This window comes from the organism of the source record quoted next (genome assembly GCF_019968985.1).
Source record: "MAG: Porospora cf. gigantea B chromosome Unknown PgB_NODE_218_length_28329_cov_122.054, whole genome shotgun sequence".
In the NCBI taxonomy this organism is placed as follows: Eukaryota; Apicomplexa; class Conoidasida; order Eugregarinorida; family Porosporidae; genus Porospora; species Porospora cf. gigantea B.
This window is the reverse complement of record NW_027178803.1, coordinates 1-13,259: the sequence shown is the minus strand read 5'-3', so window position 1 is coordinate 13,259 and position 13,259 is coordinate 1. Positions and strand designations below refer to the sequence as shown.

At 55.1% G+C, this 13,259-nt stretch overlaps 8 protein-coding genes across 14 annotated transcripts; 5 read left to right on the top strand and 3 right to left on the bottom strand.

Annotated features, from left to right (window-relative positions):
• Positions 1-69: 69 nt before the first annotated feature.
• KVP17_000735 (uncharacterized protein) lies at positions 70-4,474 on the bottom strand (the record flags this gene model as incomplete). Of its 4 annotated transcripts, XM_068515512.1 has the most annotated exons (8): positions 70-495; positions 523-963; positions 990-1,197; positions 1,226-1,526; positions 1,556-2,618; positions 2,647-2,808; positions 2,835-3,272; positions 3,299-4,474. In XM_068515512.1, 8 exons carry the CDS (start codon positions 4,472-4,474, stop codon positions 70-72), a joined length of 4,215 nt encoding a protein of 1,404 aa, XP_068376903.1. The 4 variants fall into 4 exon arrangements, with proteins under 4 accessions (XP_068376903.1, XP_068376902.1, XP_068376904.1 ...); XM_068515511.1 differs by lacking the exons at positions 990-1,197; positions 1,226-1,526; positions 1,556-2,618; ... (1 more) ...; positions 2,835-3,272; positions 3,299-4,474 and having other exon boundaries at positions 70-864; XM_068515513.1 differs by lacking the exons at positions 70-495; positions 523-963; positions 990-1,197; ... (2 more) ...; positions 2,835-3,272; positions 3,299-4,474 and having other exon boundaries at positions 1,527-2,312.
• A 44-nt stretch (positions 4,475-4,518) lies between these two features.
• Positions 4,519-5,872, top strand: KVP17_000742 (uncharacterized protein; the record flags this gene model as incomplete). Its single annotated transcript, XM_068515527.1, has 2 exons — positions 4,519-5,772; positions 5,801-5,872. 2 exons carry the CDS (start codon positions 4,519-4,521, stop codon positions 5,870-5,872), a joined length of 1,326 nt encoding a protein of 441 aa, XP_068376918.1.
• Positions 5,873-6,200: 328 nt separating this feature from the next.
• Positions 6,201-7,656, bottom strand: KVP17_000744 (uncharacterized protein; the record flags this gene model as incomplete). 2 transcript variants are annotated; one of them, XM_068515530.1, is made up of 5 exons in its annotated part: positions 6,201-6,420; positions 6,448-6,690; positions 6,717-6,799; positions 6,826-7,334; positions 7,362-7,656. In XM_068515530.1, 5 exons carry the CDS (start codon positions 7,654-7,656, stop codon positions 6,201-6,203), a joined length of 1,350 nt encoding a protein of 449 aa, XP_068376921.1. The 2 variants fall into 2 exon arrangements, with proteins under 2 accessions (XP_068376921.1, XP_068376920.1); XM_068515529.1 differs by lacking the exons at positions 6,201-6,420; positions 6,448-6,690; positions 6,717-6,799; positions 6,826-7,334 and having other exon boundaries at positions 7,339-7,632.
• A 157-nt stretch (positions 7,657-7,813) lies between these two features.
• Positions 7,814-8,448, top strand: KVP17_005187 (uncharacterized protein; the record flags this gene model as incomplete). The annotated part of the gene is made up of 4 exons (XM_068514993.1): positions 7,814-7,896; positions 7,924-8,010; positions 8,039-8,126; positions 8,155-8,448. 4 exons carry the CDS (start codon positions 7,814-7,816, stop codon positions 8,446-8,448), a joined length of 552 nt encoding a protein of 183 aa, XP_068376926.1.
• A 179-nt stretch (positions 8,449-8,627) lies between these two features.
• Positions 8,628-11,647, top strand: KVP17_000741 (uncharacterized protein; the record flags this gene model as incomplete). 3 transcript variants are annotated; one of them, XM_068515525.1, is made up of 3 exons in its annotated part: positions 8,628-8,924; positions 8,969-9,667; positions 9,695-11,647. In XM_068515525.1, the coding sequence occupies 3 exons, from the start codon at positions 8,628-8,630 to the stop codon at positions 11,645-11,647; spliced, it is 2,949 nt and encodes a 982-aa protein (XP_068376916.1). The 3 variants fall into 3 exon arrangements, with proteins under 3 accessions (XP_068376916.1, XP_068376915.1, XP_068376917.1); XM_068515526.1 differs by lacking the exon at positions 8,628-8,924 and having other exon boundaries at positions 9,152-9,667; XM_068515524.1 differs by lacking the exon at positions 9,695-11,647 and having other exon boundaries at positions 8,628-8,972.
• Positions 11,648-11,861: 214 nt separating this feature from the next.
• Positions 11,862-12,630, bottom strand: KVP17_005188 (uncharacterized protein; the record flags this gene model as incomplete). Its single annotated transcript, XM_068514994.1, has 2 exons — positions 11,862-11,867; positions 11,902-12,630. The coding sequence occupies 2 exons, from the start codon at positions 12,628-12,630 to the stop codon at positions 11,862-11,864; spliced, it is 735 nt and encodes a 244-aa protein (XP_068376927.1).
• Positions 11,893-12,129, top strand: KVP17_000743 (uncharacterized protein; the record flags this gene model as incomplete). Its single annotated transcript, XM_068515528.1, has 1 exon — positions 11,893-12,129. One exon carries the CDS (start codon positions 11,893-11,895, stop codon positions 12,127-12,129), a length of 237 nt encoding a protein of 78 aa, XP_068376919.1.
• Positions 12,631-12,756: 126 nt separating the features above from the next.
• KVP17_000746 (uncharacterized protein) lies at positions 12,757-13,221 on the top strand (the record flags this gene model as incomplete). Its single annotated transcript, XM_068515532.1, has 1 exon — positions 12,757-13,221. The coding sequence occupies one exon, from the start codon at positions 12,757-12,759 to the stop codon at positions 13,219-13,221; it is 465 nt and encodes a 154-aa protein (XP_068376923.1).
• Between the last annotated feature and the right edge of the window lie 38 nt (positions 13,222-13,259).

Below are 13,259 nucleotides of genomic sequence, written 5' to 3'. Positions count from 1 at the left end.
AAGTCTAGTGGTCTGAGCTGGAAGGCTAGTGGTCTGAGATCTAACAGTATTTTCTGTGGTTTCTGACATTCAGCCTCCTCCACGCATGCCTCGAGCTGCGGCGTGGAGCCCTCTGAAACTCTCTTGCTGGAACCTGCGTCGTCTTCCGATAGCTGATGACACCGCTGGAGGACTCTCGATGACGTTGACAGCGGGATATGTTTGCTCCGTTGGAGTGAATGTCTGGAAACTGCGGTTAACCTCCTTTGAAATGGCGTGTTTGGATTCCAGAGTCATGGTAACCCTCAGAATAGACATCAAAGTATCCTCGAATCGGGCTTTAACAATGTCGAACCACTGAGCCGGGTCACACTTCAAAGCGCAGTCTGCAACTGAGAAGGCGCAGGGAGGCTTTAGCGAACTGAGTTCGCAATCCAGAACCTGAGCCTGCTCCCCGCTCAGCGGTCTCAAACTCCGCTGAAAGACCCACTCTGAGTAGATCAGGTCTTCAGTGCACTGATTTTGGGCCCAGCTCCAACTCACGAGGGACGAAACGTCCGCGGCACTCCTTCCTGGCTGCACAAGCAGCTCGAGTGCGGCAGTGTCCTTGGTGTTGGTATGATTGGTCTGGCGAACGAAAAAATCGACAACAAAACTGAAATCCAGGTCCAGCGCCTTCAGCTGTATCACGCCCCACACCGCCTCCTCCACCCGGCTTGTAGTCTCATTCCGCCCTTCTAGCATCGCTCGGACCACGTCCCGATGAGGTAACGGGATGGCGAAGCCGGTGGTATAAAGGTCTATGTGCATCGAAGGCATAGCCGCAGGGGCCGTTCCAGGCGTCCGGAGCAGGTCAGATGTGGGGAACACCGCCGTGGGAGTCATCAGAGCAGCCAAGTGTCGAAAGTAGATCTCGACCCATACAAGGGTGGCCTTCTCCCTGTGCGATCGTAGGCCTCGAGCCTGCTGCAGCTCATGGAATTGCTGTGTGTTAGATCTAGGGCTCTCACGTGGCTGGCCACCGTGGACGACAGCACGCCTTGAAGCCTCTTGGCATCCACGCTCCACTCGTTCAGTCTACCCAACGATTTGTCGAGTGCCTGCGAGACCTCCGTGGCGAGCACCAGCGCCTCGCGACAGCGGTGAGATTTGCGAAGGCACTTACACAAGGCCAGCTCCAACATCTGCCGCATGTGGCGGGACGACCCCGATCCCTCGCTGATATACAGGGCTGCCGGCATCTCACGTGAGTCCAATGGCTTCACGCAGCACAGTTTCGGCCTCGCCAAGGCGACCAGTGTCGCTAAGGGTGCTTCCCAACAACCAGTCAATGGCGCTCCCAAACCAAATCTCGGGGATCTCTGGTAGCAATCGGCGGTACTCAGCCTTCACACACAGCATCAGATCACGCGCGTAGAACAGCGCTGGGTTACCCCGATACCAAGCGTCTGCTGTGCGGGCTGCAGAGCTCCGTAAGAGCTCAGCGGCGAGAACGACCTTCCACCTCAGGCGATCGACGGCCCGCGACCCGTGGAGCGGGAGCGACACTACATTGTGAGCACCAACCCTTCCTCACAATCGAGAGTCCACTCCGGCCAAGCGCCTTGCTGCCGCATATACTCCGACAACAAGTGCTGCGACTTTCGGGGGGCGGCCGGTTCGTTGAGCAGTCGTAGCTGCGTGTTAACCCTAATTGCGGCATCGAAGTCCTGATCGCTAAGATGCAGCGAAGCGAGGTCGCCGAGGAAGCGGCTTGCCGTCGTGGCCGTTGGAAGCACCGAAGAGAGCGCGCGCTTCAGAAGGGCTATGCCCTCTGACGTTCGGGAATGGTGCCCATAGAGTAAGGCAAGCGTGGCTTGGAGCTTCACGGTGAATAGCGGTGAGGGATTTTTGACGGCACTGTTCAGCTCCACAAGGCTCTCCAAAGTCGTGATGGCCGCCGTGGACTCCACACACAGGTGGTTCTCATCCAACACACAACGTGGATGACATGGAAAGTTCTCCCCCCGGGTAAATGAACGTATCCGTCCGAGTTGACCTACAACGCTGGTGTTACACAGCGCAGGGATTATCGGATATAGGCGGCTGAAGGGACATCCCTGGGTGGCCGGCAAAGACCTGTGTACCCAGGCGAGAAGTCGATGCATCGTCGGCACGCACGCCGCTATGAGAGCGCCACCAGTTTCTGGATAGAATCCACGCAGCGGCTCCGGGATGCTACCAGTGTCAACTACGTTCCCTATCAGCCTCCCAGCCTCCAAAATGCGAGCCGTATCCACCACGAGCGGGTGGTAAGCGCGGGTACAGTTGGGAGTCTGCTCCCCAACGACCATGGAGTTGCTGGGCCCAGAGAACGTGCTCAACACTGCTGTCGAGTAGGGGGGGTACAGTTCTGGGCCGCCAAAGAGAGTTGTCTCCAGCGTTAGATTCTCAGGGCTGACGCTCACCGACCCACCGATGTAGTTGTGTGCAAAGCACTTACGGTAAACTACGTTAGGTTCGAGTTGAACTCGGAGTTGCGCTGAGAGACTCTCAACTGCACCAGTCGCATCCGCGAGCAAGTCCTCGGCCGTAACCTCTCGAAGTCCGGGCAGAGGTACGAGTTGACCGAATGAGTGGTGGATCTCCGGAACTAGGGTCTGCGTGGGGCACACACCGTAGTTTCACCTTTTGAAGGTAGTCCTCTAATGTGGCTTGGTGAAGGAACTCGTTGATCATGCGCAGGGCGACCGCCTGCGCATGCTGCGCCACGCGAGAAGCGCGTCCCTGCGCGACCTCGGCAAAGAACAAGTGCTTCAAACCCCGACAGACCAAAAGCCGCGTTACCATCTATGGTGCAGGAAGCTGGCACTCACTATGGAGTACACCCGAGGCAAGGCCAGCTTGCTCGAGAGCAGCAACGGCAGCGCCAGCCTTAGGTTGAGGCCGTGAGCGTGCAAAACCGCAACTAGGTCCTGGTCGTCATGAACCCTCAACGTTTCGTCGGCGATTTGAGGAGCCAGTGTCTGCAGCGCTCGGAGGTGGCTGGCCAGGGCGTCGCTTTCGGCGGACGGATCAGCCTGCAGACTTGCAAAACGTTTGCGGAATACCAAACACTTTAGCGAAGGCTGCCCGCGGGAAGCTGCATACGACGGCACCATCACGGAGCAGCTCTCCCAGAGGTTGCGAACGCGGACCAATCCGTTGGAGCGAGCCGTAAGCACAACCAGGTCAGTGGACGCTCTGTGCAGACACTCGGAGGAGCGGAAAGACGGCATTACGAACTCATGGCGATAGACAGCGGGCATAGAGGACTATGTGTGCTGCTCCCTCCTCTCACGCCATATTTGCTGGATAGATACGCTAGCATTCGGTCGCGTACTGCCTCCCTTTCGTCTATCATAGCCACAACCTCGGATCGAATGTAGGCTGTCGAAGGGCCGATTCGAAGCCGTGCATTAGTGATTCGTGTGATCTGCTCCAATGCCTCGTGCAGGTTGATGTCGTATGTCTCCAAGGCAACCTGACCTTTTGACATAATAGCTTCAAAGGGTGTGGTATATTCGGGGACTGATGGCTGCCCAGAGAAGATCCAGTTTCTGTTGTGAGCGAGCAGATCAACACAGTGCCTTGGCACCAGACCTTCCACAAATAGCGTGCACCCCGCGTATGTCACCAGGAAGCACACTGGAGGGAGCAACCGGGGTTCCGGTGAGGCCAAAACGCCAGCGAAAATCGCTTCAGCCGCCTTCACTTCCAACGAGTAGGCCTTCCGCGCTGTTACAACATCCACGCTGCCCTGCAAGACGCAGGCGCCACCAGTCAGGTTGACGCGGTCACCAACTGACGTATCGCAGGACCACAGTGGGGTGAAGCCCGCTTGTCTGTCCAAATACAGCAGGCGTTGCTCCGAGGCGGGCATCTTCGCTAGATCCGCTAGTGCCTGCTCTGTTACTGGCGGTACCTCTGAGCCGTCAGATCGCAAGGTAGGAAATGTGAAGACGTTGCCACCTCTAACCAGCGTGATAACTAACCCGCCAGGACATAAGTAAACCCTATCCCTGTGGAATTTAGGCTTGTGCAAGCTCCAAATGTCGGCGGTCTCCGCATTAGCACAACTCACTTCTTTGATGTATCGGCATCTACAGAGCGTAGGACCCGCCTCGCCGAATGACAACGATTGCACAAGCAAGACTGAGAACATCTCAGCTGCTCTCCGACATTCACCCCTCATGGTAAGGTATCGAATGCAGCAGTCGTCGTCAGGACTACAACACAGATCGAGAAAACAGTTATCTAGTGCCAGCGTCCAGGATGAGGCGTAACTGGTTTCGATGCCTCCATGCGAGTCGTATCCAGGGGGCAACACCCATCCCTCTCTTGGCTCCGCGGGAGGAGAGATGTCCTCCTGTGCAGCGGGCAGCGTCGGAGGCTCCTCTGATGCGGGCGATTGGGCTCTGCGGCCGCGTCGAATAACGTCAGGTAGGTACAACAGCGACTCCTGATCGATGGGCATACTACGCTACTTTGAAGTGCTCTGATTTTGAGGCATTTGTGGGGATGTCGTCCACCAACATTGCCTCCGGTTTGAGTTTGGATGCTCCAAAAGCAAGTATAATGCACTTCCGAGGTCAAGTTGTACGTAGGCGAACCCGGAGCAAGCAGCTGGCGTTCTTTGACGTGCGGAGAGACGTCCAGTTCTCAAGTCTTCAGCCGAAGAGCCGTTTGGAGGAAGGCGAAGTGGTATCGGTGATCGCGGACGCTGTGCACGTGGTGATTGTGGAAAATGAGACTGAACTTATGTCTCCGGGGTGTTTACCTGGGCCTGGCATCACTGCCTTCAAGACAATCCGTAACGGCGACGAGATCGATATCATTGGGGAAGAGGTCAACCGCTCCGACGGCAGCACAGCGTCCAATCTAAGAGCGTTCCGCATAGACATCTTGCGCCGGTGGAACATGCATGACCTGGGCCTCTTTGAGCCCTACCGTGAAAAGAAGGCCGTTAGTAGCGTTTCCACCAACCCCGGCAAAGCCAGTGGCCTTTGTAAGTTTTACCTGGCGTCTGGTGTCTGCTTTCGACGTCCGTGTCCTTTTGTCCATGAGAATGATGCACACAAGAGGCGCGAATGGGAGGTGTCAAGGAGGAAGCAGAAGACTGAGTCGTCCGCTATGCCGTGCGATCCGTTCTCTTCCGAACAGAAGAAGCCCAAGGACCAACGGGCTGCGGTGCTAGCTAACTTTCTAGAGGGGCTCTTCGGTCGAGAACGGCTACAGAAGCAGGGCATCGTGGACGTGGCCGGAGGTAAGGGAGCTCTGGCGTTCGAGATGCACCTGCGACAAATCCCCTGTCTGACTGTGGACCCTCGACCTGCCTGTCTTTCGAAGGCTGCCAAGAAGCACTACCAGGCACGTGGATCCTCCGAGCCCATGTTGGAAAGATTCCGGCTTGACCTAGACCAGGTCTGCGACCTCTTCGATGGTGATTTCCTCTCACGGCACCCTGAACGGCGCGGGTTTTTGCTCGGCGCCTGCTGCCTCGTGGGGCTGCATCCCGACCAGGCTACCAACCCCATCATCGAGGTGGCCAACGCCCTTTGCAAGCCCTTTGTGATAGTTCCTTGCTGCGTTTTTGCTAGGGAGTTCCCAGATCGGCGCCTCTGCGGAGATAGAGACGACCTGTGCGCCGTCGACGGCTGCTCAAAGACTGGGATACAGGCTACTAACGCGTGGAGGCATGTGGAATCGTTCACAGACCTCATTCGTTGGATTCGGCGACAGGCCAAGGTCAAAGTTTCGTTTCTGCCTGTGGAGGTGAGTCTTCTTGGGAACCGCCACGCAGGGAAAGAATATCGTGCTGGTATCAGATGGTCCAAACCTGGAAGTCAGCCAAGACGAAGTCTTCTGTGGATAGAGGCGGATTCAAGAAGGTACGACACGCGGCAGTGGATCCGCAGATCATGTCCGCATCCACCGTCAAGGCGTAGGCACCACCGCCACCTACTGCCAACCTTTTCGCATCAGTGAACAGGAAGTAGGCGTTCAGTGAAGACCAGTGGTAAGGCTGGAACAGGCCATCCTTGTATGTGAAGACGAATGTGTCGCCGCTTCCGTAGTATCGGATACTTTGCTGCAGTGCTGTCCCAGAATAGAACCCGAATACTTCGCCGCTACTGTCTCGCAAGACAGCAATAATAGGAGATCTGCCCGAAGTGAAGCTGGATTATCATTCGAGACATGACTTACTGGTAGAGCGTCTGGTACGATACTCCATCTCGGCGAACGCAGTACACACAGTGCCAAGGCTTGACGCTGTACGCTGGAGGCACTGCCCCCATGATGGCTTGAACCTGGTCGGCACTCAACACACCGTTGGTCTTATCGGGCTGCTCCCAGCCTGCGCTAGTCAACCAGCTTGGCTCAGATAACGAGCTCTCTCTCTTCAAATGCGATGAGCTCGCGCTGATTTCCGGTTACGCTATCACCCACCTGTACCCGGGAGACAACCCAAAGGTCCGGAACACTTGGGTCATGAAGGGAACTGACTTGGTGACATCAGGGGTGGCATCGTCGGTGGTGAGCATGTTCAGCAATTGGTTGGAAAAAAACGGAACCACTGTGGCTGGGCTAGCGTCGCACGTCATATCGTTAAACGACCATAGAACGCGTCCGCGCACTGAGCTGTTCGCCGTTCGCATCATATGGTTAAGGGGGACGGAGTCGAAGAGTTGTCTGTGGTTCGGACATCCCGTGCCCACTCTGACTGCTTGTGAACCTCAGCCCTTCGACGGTCGACGAGGTCCATGACCGCCTGCGTGATCTCAGCGTTCTTATGCAAAAGCTATATGAGCGTGACCCCGCGCCCACCCGCAGCAGGATGAAGTTAGGTTGTTGTCTGGGTCTCCGGTTGCGTTTTCGCTTCATGTTCAGCAGCCGGACTACCTGATCGGGCAATAGTGGGTTTCTGTGGGCGACGGAATACCGGAGTCGTTCATAGCTGTTCATGATGAACGTGTCATCCTGGGACTCCTGGCCTGAAAGACTGTACGTTCGAAGTAAACTAGCCTTCTCGTCGTCGAGGCCGTGGTTGCTCCCGGCAGGGGTGTCGCTTTCGTAATCGTCGTCTTGTCCTTTCGGCATCGCATTGCCGGCGTTCACCAGCAGTTGTAAGTAAAAATGGGAAGCCCTGCTGCTTAAAGGGGAATCCACTGCTAAATCGTAAGGACTCTCAGTCTGCATTTCTGGGAAATGCTGGACGCTGGCCTCATAGTACTTCCGTGATTGGGTCGTCACAGGTAAGCTGACGGTGCCGCACTCTACGAGGTCCGAGAGGTCAACCCGGAGGAAGTAACGTTCTGGTCTTGGAATGCGAGCGTCTGACTAACACCCCTTCCCCAACCCACGAGGACGAAACACCACGGCGCTGTGAGACACGGTCAACCGTCCCACCACCGGACCCTCAGGTGTGACATACCACCCGCTCACCCCGCGTTGCAGCACGGACCCAGTGATTGCGCCTCGTTGAGTGCAGATGCTGCGAATTGAGCCGCTACGGCCCAACGTCTCCGATATCTCCTCAAAGGAAGGAATATTCGGGTGCAGTTTCTTAGCCTTCGGGGACTTGTCTGTGTCTTCGAGGTCTTGACAGGCAAGAATACACCGCTGGAACGGCATCTCCCACCAGTCTGAGTTACGCATAAGTTCGATTTATCTTTTCTACGGCCTGTCACGCAGTGTGCCATCACGTCGGTTAGTGCTGTGACTCGGAACAACGGCATCCCTACGGTCCAAGTCCTTAGGAGCCTCACTAGCCCTTCCACTCACGTCATATCGTAGACTTATTCTGATTTTGTCAATGCCGGCGTGGTCTTTGAAACCAGCTAGGCCCGACGCCAAGAACGCTCTTGAGGCTCTGCAAAAATCGACGCCTGAAAATAGGTGAGGTATACCACCCCTCCGCATTAGACGTTGCGCTGATTGCGGTGACTCCTGCGCCTCGTACTGCGACCTTACCTGGGGTACATTTCTGTGCGTGGACTGCGCGGGCGTTCAGTGAGTGGCTGTGGACGACCAGACGCAGCCGTGCGCTCTCTTTCCGAGTAAAGGGCATCGCCATGTCCGTCTGGTCTGATGATGAGGTGCAATTTCTAAACGCCAGGGGCAACAAAGTGACCACCTGAGAAAACGACCACGCAGAACGTCAATGGAGAGCTGTTGCGATATTTTGGAGGGCAGCTGCCATCGTACAAGCAAAAAGACGCTCTCAAACGGCACATTGCCGAGAAGTACGTCCAACTGCACTGGAAGATTTCTCCGCCAGCGGAGATTTCGGTCCCTGCGAAATCTCCGGCGTTTTCGAATCCGTGCGACGCCAGCTTAGATGATCCCTTCGCCACTCAGCCGCAGTTTGTAGAGCAGCCCTTGAACCCGCCCCTAGTTGAGGCATTCGTGGTCCCTGAGAGGACATCAAGCCCGCCTAGTCTTCTTTAAGCTGAGCTCGGCACGTCTCGCAGCACATTCGCTTGGTGCACGTGAAAAGGTGGAAGGATTCTCCTAAATTCCATACGTTGCCGGAGTATCTAAATACCATATACGTTGCCGAAAGTCCAAAAAATCTCTGACGTTGCCGGCTAAATACCGTGTACGTTGTCGAAAGTCCATAAAGTGGAATGATTTCACTGACGTTGCCGGCTAAATACCGTATTCGTCGCCGAAAGTCCATGAAGTGGAATGATTTCACTGACGTTGCCGGAGTATCTCCTAAATACCATATAATATGCACACAGGCGGATTCTCAGGCGGCGGTGATCGTGGCCGAGGTAACCGCGGCCAAGGCGATTCCGGTGGTGACCGTGGTCGTGGTCGAGGCGACCGTGGTCGAGGTCAAGGCGAGCGCGGTCGTGGAAGAGGCGACCGCGGTCGAGGTGGCCCCGGCGGCGGTCGAGGTGGCCCCGGCGGTGGTCGAGGTGGCCCCGGCGGCGGTCGTGGTAGGGGGCGTGGCGGCTCGCAGGTGATCACAAAGTTCGGAAAAGTCCAAGTTCTCAGCAATCACTTTGAATTCGCTGCTGAGAATCCGAATGTTAGAATCATTCGGTATCGAATTTCCTTCATCGACACTGCGACGGACAAGAACACTGACCTTTTGCGGCCCCTGAGATTGGATTTTCGGGAGCATCTTCTGTCGTCATGGCTGATGAACCACATGGGTATTGATTTGGAGACAACGACCAAATTGTTTTACGATGGGGACTCCATCTTGTTGAGTCTAACTGATCTGGATACGGCGATGTCCTACGCTCCGTTGGCGCGCCGGAAAGGCCTGTGGCAAGTGGTCTTTGTTGAAGAGAAGCGTTATTTCATGAGCGAGCTTCTTGACACGAACCGTCGCGACGACGACGAGCGCTCACAAGTGGTTGACATTCTCTTCAACGCCGCCGCATCAGTGTCTAATTGTCACTACGGTCGAAAATTTGCTCCACGGGACGAAGAACCTGTCCCGTTAAGTGAGCACCCCAGTTGCCCCTACAATGACCGGAGGGACTGCAAGGGTCGCTACTTCACAATGGGCCACAGCCAGAACACGTCACTGTTGATGAAGGGCTCGGAGGCGAATTGGACGGTGGAAATCGATGCGGCTGGGGCTTGTATAATCCCCAACATTCCAATGTCTTCCTTTCTGGAAGACAAATTCGGCTGTCCTGTGAATAAGGTAACAATTTTTTTTTTCAAATAACAGATTCGATGGGGCGACGATAGGGTCCTTGCAGACGTCAACAAGGACATCGCCAACCTGGATGTGGAATTCAATTACATCAGGGGTGAGAAACGCCGCAAAGTTGTGATCGGTCTAACTCGCAACCTTACGGCGAATAGCCACAAGTTCGAGAACGACGGTGTTGAGACGAACATTACGAAATACTTCGCCAAGCAATACGGGTTGACCCTGCGCTTTCCCGACCTTCCGGTTGTCCAACTTAAACCCAAGACACGCGGAATATACGTCCCATTGGAGCTCTTGGACTTCGCAAAGCAGCGGATGATGAGGCGTGTAGGCGAAAAAGTGAAGTCTGTGATCGGCGGCATCATGACTCTGCCCCCTCAGGACAGGCTCCAACATATCCAGAAGACCGTTCAGGAAACCTTTGGTGATAATCCTGTGCTGCGTGACTGCCACATACGTGTCAACCCCAGCGCCTTGGTTGTGGATGCTGAGGTGTACCACCCTCCTGTCCTGGAGTACTCTCGTCCCAATCCGCAGGCGCGCAGCGCGACGTCCGTTGTACGTGGACAACGTAAGACATTGGAAATCTTTAAGCCCGGGTCTTGGAATTTGATTGATTCCGCGTTCAACGAGTGCAACCCTACTCGCTATTGGGGACTTGTCGACTTTTCTGGGCAGCCTCAGGGGATGTTGAAGGCGTTTGCCGAGTATATGGTTGGCCAAGCGGCCAAACTGAACCTGCGTCTGGAGTCTGTCCCTGTGCTGATTCGATCGGAGCCTGGTGACTGTCTTCGAAATTTGGAGCAGGTCCGGGTTCGCTGGCCCAAGCTCATGGAGGAACAACTTGAGCAGAGGCGCCAGCGGAAGCAAAGTCCTGACATCGTTGTGGTGCTTCTACCTGAAGTCAACACGCCGCTTTATGAAATCGTAAAGTCCACCTTGGAGAAGCACTGTCCATCGCAGTGCATTGTCGTGAGGAAGTTCAAGTTCTTCGCTGGAGAAGATAGGGGTATCGATGGTCACATGGCAAACATCCTCATGAAGGTCAATCAGAAGCTAGGAGGATATAATCAGGCTCTCAGCGATGCGTCTGAACATAAAGGCTTCCGTGGCTTGATGGGCCGTGATCGCAAAACGCTTCTGATTGGCATTGATACGACTTTGACCTCACCAATTGAGGTGAAAGGTGGAAAGTTGCCGATGATATGTGCCGTGGTAGGAACGACCGACCCTGAGGCTTCTATGTACGAGCACGTCTTCTGTAGCCAGGAGATAGCCATGGCCATACATGATATGAGCGGATTGGTCACGGATCTCGTTGGCAAGATTTCTCCTTGTGGTTCGGACTGGCCATCGAAGGTGCTAGTTCTTCGCAACGGAGTGTCGACAGGGTCGGTTCGCGACGTGTCGGACTACGAGGTGTCCCGTATCAAGCAGGCCTATATAGATGCAGGGCAGCGAGTTCCGAAAATAGCCTACCTCATATGCATGAAGGGTCACGGCGCCAGGTTCTTCCCGACGCAGTTTCCAGACGCACGCACCAACGTGACTCCTGGAACTATCATAGTGGACAACCTCCGAAATCCAAGTCCACACTGTAACTTCTATCTGGTGAGCCAGCACGGAATAAAGGGCACGTCCAAGCCATGTCGATACTTCGTCATGTGCGATGATTTCCAGAGGCCGGTGCAGGACTGGGGGCACGTAATGTACTACCTCTGCCATCTTTTCGGCCGCGCCACCAAGAGCGTCTCGTTGCCTGCTCCGGTTTACTACGCCCACCTTGCGTGCGACCGAGTCCGATTGCTCTGCAGTAAGTATGTGAAGGAGCTCACAGGTCTTTCTATAGTGGGAGGTTCATCCACTGATGCTCGGAATGAGATTTATGACGTCGACGTGGAGCAAATGGTTGAAGACGTGAATAAGTTCATGTCCACAGTGTCTATGAATCCGATGGCCTATGTGTGATCTATCACCTCCCAATCAATGACGTACCAGCGCGGGTTGTCAGGCGACCGTCGTAGGGCCAGCTTGGAGGTCACCGTGAGGCCCTCCACGGCTGGGATACTCGAAGGAGCCCAGACCATGCTTTGCTTCCAATGGGTGGGGTGCGCGGAAGGGGAGGTGGACAGCGATAAGGAGTCGAGAAACCCGACTTCAAACCAGATAAGAACACCATGCGTCAAACCTGAGTGGGACGTCTGGTGGATTCGATGGGTGACCTCCCCGGAGACCACCTCCAAGTCCTCTATTTCTATTGTGGCGAGGTCCAATTCGGCCAGCTGCAGGGGGGTATTGAAGCTGACATTCTTCGACTCGAATTGATACACAAGGGGATTGGGAATCGTGCTGCGGAACATCGGTTCAAGGCAGCTCATCGAGACACCACCAACGTTGTGACACCAGCTGACCTCCTGATCAACGTACTCCTGGGCGTCGACCAGGGCTGACCAGACCTTGGCGGACGAAGGCACCATCAATCCGTCAGACTTCAGTAAGCGGTTTCGGAGGCTAATAACGGTATCAAGCATGGACTCGTGGAGAAGATGAAATCCCATCCATTCAGATACCACAACGTCGACGTCCTTTGCTTGCGCGGGTCCCGGAACTAGTCGGGGCTTGGGTTCCAGTTCGAGATGTGTTGTGATTCCGTAATCGTCAGCGTTTCCTGCAAAGACAAGCACCCTGTCCTCGACTCCGTTTTCCCTGGCCACCGATGCTATCACGCCCGCCATCTCACTGGCCTCTATCGCAACCACCACTTTCGCGCCTAGGACCGCCGCCAAGATGGCCAGAAAGCCAGTTCCGCTGCCGACATCCACCACCACCCCGTTTTCTATGCGGGCCTTGCAGGCTTCCAGAGCCCGCTTGTAGGCTTCCACTCGTGGTGTGTCCTTCAGCATCAGCCTGTGCACATTGGGGTCCATGTAGGAGTCGAAGTACTCAGTCATCTCAAAAGTCTATTTTCATCACATAATGCTTCACGCTCTTTTCAGTTCAAACACCACATTCATTATTCCCGATTCATCTTTGGCCCACAACGTCCTTTCAACGGTATAGGATAATACCGAATTTCAATGGGCAAGTCGAAACCGGAAGAACTCGCGCACTTCGTCGCTGGCAGCTATCTAAGTCCAATCGCCGTCCCGCTCCTCGATGACAAACTACTGGAACGCAGTGTCAAGCTCGTCAAGAAGAGCGCCGCCCTAGAAACCGAGCTCCGAGAATCCGACTCTACCAAACGTATCATTAGGCGCGGGATTCAAGACGTCACCAAGAGCCTGAGGAAAGGCGAGAAAGGCATTGTACTTTTGGCGGGGGATGTGCACCCAGTCGAGGTTTTGGCGCACCTTCCGGCTTACTGTGAAGAGAAAAACGTCCCCTACGCATTCGTGGGCTCAAAAGAGACTCTGGGCTCGGCGTTGAAGACTCAACGGACGACCACAGCTGTGCTGGTCATAACTCCCTCCGAAGAGCTCGAGACCTACTCGTTGTATACGAAGGTAATGAAAGGAGTGCTGAAGGTCAACTCCAGGTTTTAACTACATGTTTCGGCTCAAAACTTCAAATCATGCCTTGA